Source organism: Eriocheir sinensis, chromosome 7 (genome assembly GCF_024679095.1).
Source record: "Eriocheir sinensis breed Jianghai 21 chromosome 7, ASM2467909v1, whole genome shotgun sequence".
Taxonomy (NCBI): domain Eukaryota; kingdom Metazoa; phylum Arthropoda; class Malacostraca; order Decapoda; family Varunidae; genus Eriocheir; species Eriocheir sinensis.
In genome coordinates, this window is record NC_066515.1 from 16,888,793 (window position 1) to 16,895,280 (window position 6,488).

At 45.7% G+C, this 6,488-nt stretch overlaps 1 protein-coding gene across 1 annotated transcript in view; it reads left to right on the forward strand.

The window, feature by feature from the left end:
- Nucleotides 1-4,448: 4,448 nt before the first annotated feature.
- Nucleotides 4,449-6,488, forward strand: part of LOC126995307 (uncharacterized) — a 38,683-nt gene continuing 36,643 nt past the window's right edge. Inside the window, exon 1 of the mRNA XM_050854795.1 lies at nucleotides 4,449-4,613. Within this exon, the coding sequence (XP_050710752.1) occupies nucleotides 4,535-4,613 (79 nt within the window). The 5' untranslated portion in view covers nucleotides 4,449-4,534. The remainder of the gene's footprint in view (nucleotides 4,614-6,488) is intronic.

Genomic DNA, 6,488 nt, shown 5'->3' on the forward strand with positions numbered 1-6,488 from the left:
TATTTATTTAACCGAGTCTGTGTGTGTGTGTGTGTGTGTGTGTGTGTGTGTGTGTGTGTGTGTGTGTGTGTGTTTTTTTTTTTGTGTGTTTGTCTCTCTCTCTCTCTCTCTCTCTCTCTCTCTCTCTCTCTCTCTCTCTCTCTCTCTCTCTCTCTCTCTCTCTCTCTCTCTCTCTCTCTCTCTCTCTCTCTCTCTCTCTCTCTCTCTCTCTCTCTCTCGTGTGAAGGGTATTGGGGCACAAGTTTCTGAAAGTGCCACGTTGAGAGAGAGAGAGAGAGAGAGAGAGAGAGAGAGAGAGAGAGAGAGAGAGAGAGAGAGAGAGAGAGAGAGCGGGTGAGGGGGGTAATGAAGTGTGGAGGAGGTGAAGGGGAATGAGAAAAGGATGAGGAGGAGGAGGAGGAGGAGGAGGAGGCGGAGAAGGAGGAGGAGGAGTACGCGTTGAAGGTTAGTATTAGCACGTTCTCTCTCTCTCTCTCTCTCTCTCTCTCTCTCTCTCTCTCTCTCTCTCTCTCTCTCTCTCTCTCTCTCTCTCTCTCTCTCTCTCCTTTAAAAGAGGGGAAGGAAGGGAAGAAAGGAAGAAAATGGACGGAAGAAGGAAAAGGAAAGGAAAGAAAAGAGAAGGAAAAAAATAGAAGATGAAGAGGAAGAAAAGGAAAGGGAGGAAGAGTTACATTCTCTTCTCCTCCTCTTCCTCCTCCTCTTCCTCCCTCTTCTTTTTCTTCCTCAGTCATCTTCATATCTTCTATTTTCTTTTATTTCTCCTCCTTTCTACAATTCCCTCTCTCTTAGTTCATTCTCTCTTCCTCCTCCTCCTCCTCCTCCTCTTCCTCCTCCTCTTCCTCCCTCTTCTTCTTCTTCCTCAGTCATTTTCATATCTTCTATTTTCTTTTATTTCTCCTCCTTTCTACAATTCCCTCTCTCTTAGTTCATTCTCTCTTCTTTCTCCTCCTTCTCTTCCTCTTCTCCTCTTCTTCTTCCTGTCATCTTCATATCTTCTATTTTCTTTTATTTCTCCTCCTTTCTCCAGTTCCCTCTCTCTTAGTTCATTCTCTCCTCTTCCTCCTCCTCCTCCTCTTCCTTTTCCTCCTCTTCTTCTTCTTCCTGTCATTTTCATATCTTCTATTTTCTTTTATTTCTCCTCAATTCTCCAGATCCCTCTCTCTTAGTTCATTCTCTCCTCTTCCTCCTCCTCCTCCTCCTCCTCCTCCTCTTCTTAGTCATCTTCATATCCTCTTCTATTTCCATTTTTTCTCTGCTCTTCAATTACTCTATCAGTCCCCTCGCCTCCTCCTCCTCCTCCTCCTCCTCCTCCTCCTCCTCCTCCTCCTCCTCCTCCTCCTCCTCGCCTTGACTGTTCTTCACATTCACCGCCGTCTGAACTTTCCCATACCACGTCCCTCCTCCTCCTCCTCCTCCTCCTCCTCCTCCGCTCACGTCTTCCACTCCTCCTCTTCCTCCTCCATCTCACGTCTCCTCCTCCTCCTCCTCCTCCTTTTAGAGATTACCACCACCATCACCACCATCGCCAGCACCACCACCACCATCGCCAGCACCACCACCACCTCTGTTTACCACGTTTTAGAAGCCTCCTGTGGCCCTGTGTGATCTGGGGCCATTGTTCCAGTAATTTTTGGGCCCACCGTGAGATTGAGGCCCTTGTGATCTCCGTTCGCTTCCGTCTACACCATTGTTCTTGTTCTCTAAGGCGCTGGAGGGGAGGAGGGGGAGGGGGAGAGGGAGGAAGGAAGAGGGAGAGGTATGGGAAACGTGAAAAATGGAAGGTATGGGAAGGAATGTCGGCGAGGAAGGAAAAGAGAGATAGTGAAATGGAATGAAGGAATGAAAAGAGAAGTGGATGGAAAGTTGAGGGAAGAAGTGAATATGATGGAAATGGGGAGGGAAAGGGAAGAAAGGAAGTAAGGAAGGAAGAAGAGAATAGAAATTATAGAAAGATAGGGAGAGATGTGATAGGAGGGAAGAAAGGAAGGGAGGAGAAGTTGAGGAAAGAGATTGTTATGGAAATAGTGAGAGAAAGGGAAGAAAGGAAGGAAGGAAGGAAGGAAGGAGAGAAGAGAAATTATAGAAAGATAGGGAGAGAAATGATTGGAAGGAAGAGAGGAGTGGAGGGAAAGTTGAGGAAAGTAGAGATTGTGATGTAAATAGAAAAAGGAAGAGAAGGAAGAAAGGAAGGAAGAAGAGGAAAGAAAGATAGCATGGAAAGAATAGAAAGTGAGAAAGAAAAGGAAGGAAGGAAAAGAGGAAGAGAGGGAAAGTAGAGGAAAGAAAAGAATGTGATGGAAATTGTAAGAGATAATAAAGAAAGAAAGGAAAGGAGATGGAAGAATTAGAGGAAGGAAAGGATAGACAGATTGAGAGAGAAAAGAAATGAAGTAAGTAAGAGAGGAATGAAGAGAAAACTAAGGAATGGAGAGAAGGAAAAAAACATAAAAGGATAGGAATGTGATGGAAAGGAAATAAAGGAAGAAGAGGAAAGAAGGAGAGGAAGAAAAGGAAGGAAGCAAAGGAATGAAGAAGGGGAAGGAGGAGTAAAGAAAGATAGATAAAATGGAGGAAGGGAGGAAAGAAAGACAGGAAGGAAAAATGTAGGAAGAGTTTATGTGAGTGGGCATTAGACAAACCTCATCTAGAATATGCAGTCCAGTTATGTGTCCTTGCTATATTAAAACGGAGAGCACTATATAGGTTGCAATCGGTGTAGAGGAAGGAAGGAGAGGAAGGAAGGAGGTCAAGGAAGAGTAAAGAAAGACAGTATGTGATTGGGCATTAGACAAACCCCCATCTAGAGTATGCAGTGCATTTTTTTGTCTCCTTAGTATAGAACGGATAACAATAGGTTGGAATCGGTGTATAGGAAGGAAGGAGAGGAATGAAGGAGGTCAAGGAAGAGTAAAGAAAGATAGAATGTGATTAGGCATTAGACAGACCCCCATCTAGAGTATGCAGTGCTGTTTTTTTGTCTCCTTACTATAGAACGGAGACCACTAGGTTGCAATCGGCATAGAGAAAAGAAGGAGAGGAATGAAGGAGGTCAAGGGAGAGTAAAGAAAGACAGTATGTGATTGGGCATTAGACAGACCCCATCTAGAGTATACAGTGCTGCTTTTTTGTCTCCTTACCATAGAACGGAAAGCACTAGGTTGGAATCGGTGATCGAGGAAGAGTAAAGAAAGACAGTATGTGATTGGGTATTAGATAGACCCCCATCTAGAGTATGCAGTGCTGTTTTTTGTCTCCTTACAATAGAAAGGAGAGCACAAGGTTGGAATCGGTGCAGAGGACGATGTAAAAAAAAATGATACACTGGTTAAAACATTATAATTTTCTTTTTCTTAATCTTTTCTTATTTCTTATTTACCTATTTCTCGTGTTTCTTAAGATTCTATTAGGCTACTCCTTCTCTCGCTCCCCTCCTTCCTTCTTCCTGTTTCTTAGTTTCTCCTCTCCTCCGTTTCCTTCACCCTCCCTCCTTCCCTCCTCTCCCGTCCTCCCTTACTTTCCAGGATGTTGCAAAGTTCCTGTAAGCTCACACCACCACCACCACCACCACCACCACCACTACTACTACTACTACTTCAATACCAACAATTTCAACATCTCATTTTTGTTTAACGTCTCTCTCTCTCTCTCTCTCTCTCTCTCTCTCTCTCTCTCTCTCTCTCTCTCTCTCTCTCTCTCTCTCTCTCTCTCTCTCGTTACCCAATGAGTCGGAAATTCTATTGTTTACTCAGACCAACAAAAAACAAAGAGAGAGAGAGAGAGTAATGGAGGAAAGATTAACAACTCAATGGGAGGGAAAATGGAGGGTTTGACGAAGCATTAAGTGACCCCCAGTAGAAAGCACCCCCTCCTCCTCATCCGCCTCCTCCTCCTCCTCATTCTCCAGTGCTAATTCACCCAACACCTCTTTCTTCACCTCCTCCTCTTCTTTCTTAACCTCAACCACATTCTCTTCTTCCTCTTCTTCCTCCTCCTACTTCTTCTCCTTCTCCTTTTTCTTCTTCTTTTTCTTCTTCTTCTTCACCTTCTTCTTCTTCTTCTTCTTCTTCTTCTTGTTCTTCTTCTTCTTCTTCTCCCCTTCCTTCTCTCCTGTAATACTAATTTCTCCAACTCTTCTTCCTTCACTTCCTCCTCCTCCTCCTCCTCCTCCTCTTGTTTTTCCCCTAAACCCAACGTAACGGGGTACCCAGAGAGAGAGAGAAAGAGAGAGAGAGAACACACACATTTTCTCTCATTTTCTCTTAAGCTAAAAGTTCACAGGTTACGTCTACTAGTATGCCTGTCAGGTAGGGCGGCGGGGGAAGTGGAGTCAGGGCGGCAGGGCAGGCGAACACGGGCTAAGGAGACACCTGGAAGCCCCTGAGTCCACTTCCCCCGCCGAGTACACGAGGTCCATTCATTCCTGGAGCCCCATTGAAAAATTTAGTAGATTCCGAGCAGTTGAAGGGGAAGGTTACGCGCCGCTCCGCTCTCTCGTGTCCCATTGTGGTGGTGTTGTGTTAGTGGTGATGTGGTGATGATTGTAGGACCGTGTCATCACCAGAGGCTCAACACCATGAAGAGTTTGGTGGTGTTGGTGATGTCCCTGCATTGTGGTGAGTGTTTTTGTGTGTTTCTGTGTGTGTGTGTGTGTGTGTGTGTGTGTGTGTGTGTGTGTGTGTGTGTGTGTGTGTGTGTATGTGTGTGTGTGTGTGTGTGTGTGTGTGTGTGTGTGTGAAACATGTATACATAAATAAATGCGAATATGGTGAACTAAACGTGTGTGTGTGTGTGTGTGTGTGTGTGTGTGTGTGTGTGTGTGTGTGTGTTTCCTGTTTTGTCGCTTAATTTTCCTTTTCCCGTTATTTTTTGTCTTTGTTCGTCATTAAAATACATAATGGTGATGATAATGGTGATGGTGGTGTTGATGGTGATGATGGTGGTGATGTTTTTTTTACTTTATCTGCATTTCCGTTATTAGGAAAAGTGTGGTTGGTGGTGATGGTGGTGATGATGATGAAGTTAACACGGTGTAAATGATGATGAAAAGTGACGTTAAATGTGGAGGTGGTGGTGGTGATAGTGGTGATGACAAGGAGGCAGTGGTGATGAACTTAATGGTGAAAAATGGTGATAGGTTATAAAAGTGTCAAGATACTCTGATAGTGGTGATGGCGGTGATGATGGTGGTGGTGATAGTGGTGATGGTGTGCGTCTTATCACCATCATCACCACTTCTAGAGATGATAATACACTACTAGAAGGTCAAAAGGATACATCACCACCACCACCACCGTCATCACTACCACCACCATCATCATCACCACCACCATCATCACTACCACCACCATCATCATCACCATCATCACCACCACCATCGTCATCACCATCGCCACCGTCATCACTACCACCACCATCATCATCACCATCACCACCATTATCACTACCACCACCATCATTACCATCACCATCACCACCACCACCACCACTATCACCACCATCACCACCACCGCCACCACCGTCATCACCACATTCCATTGTCTCAGATTTGCGTTCCCCACCTGGTGTCGCGCGGTGTGTACGCATATGTGTGTGTGTGTGTGTGTGTGTGTGTGTGTGTGTGTGTTGCTAGGTATGTAAGTAGGTGTGTAGGAGTGTGTTTATCGTGTGTGTATGTGTGTGTGTGTGTGTGTGTGTGTGTGTGTGTGTGTGTGTGTGTGTGTGTATACCCAGCAACAATAACGACAGCAGGGAGGCGGAGGGGGCGGCGGCACACACACACACACACACACACACACACACACACACACACTGATTATAAACACATACCTACATGCACAAACACGCACACGCATACCTAACTTCCCACCTACATACACACACACACACACACACACACACACACACACACACACACACACTCTCACACACTCATGCAGCTCACGTACACACGAGCAGCTGTTATTAAGGACAGATGGGATACGGTCTCTCTCTCTCTCTCTCTCTCTCTCTCTCTCTCTCTCTCTCTCTCTCTCTCTCTCTCTCTCTCTCTCTCTCTCTCTCTCTCTCTCGGCGCAGGTGTAAGGCGATGGAAGGAGATGGAGGAAGAAAGAGGAGGAGGAGGAGGAGGAGGAGGAGAGCATATGGAGAAGCGAAGAAATGTTACAATAATGAGAAAAAGGACAGGACGGAGCAGATGGAGGAGGAGGAGGAAGAGGAGGAGGAGGAGGAGGAGGAGGAGGAGGAGGAGGGTATATGGAAGAATGCAATGAAGAGGAGAGAGGAGAAAATATGTAAGGAGAGAAAAAAAAAGAAGACATGAACGGAAGGAAGACGATGAGGAGGAGGAGAAAGAATAAGAGGAGGGGAGGAGGAGGAGGAGGAAGAGGAGGTGGAGGAGGAGGAGGAGGATACACGTGTAGCTTAAAAGGAGAACCAAACAAAGAAAAAAAGAGGAGGAGGAGGAAGAGGAGGAGGAGGAGGAGGAGGCG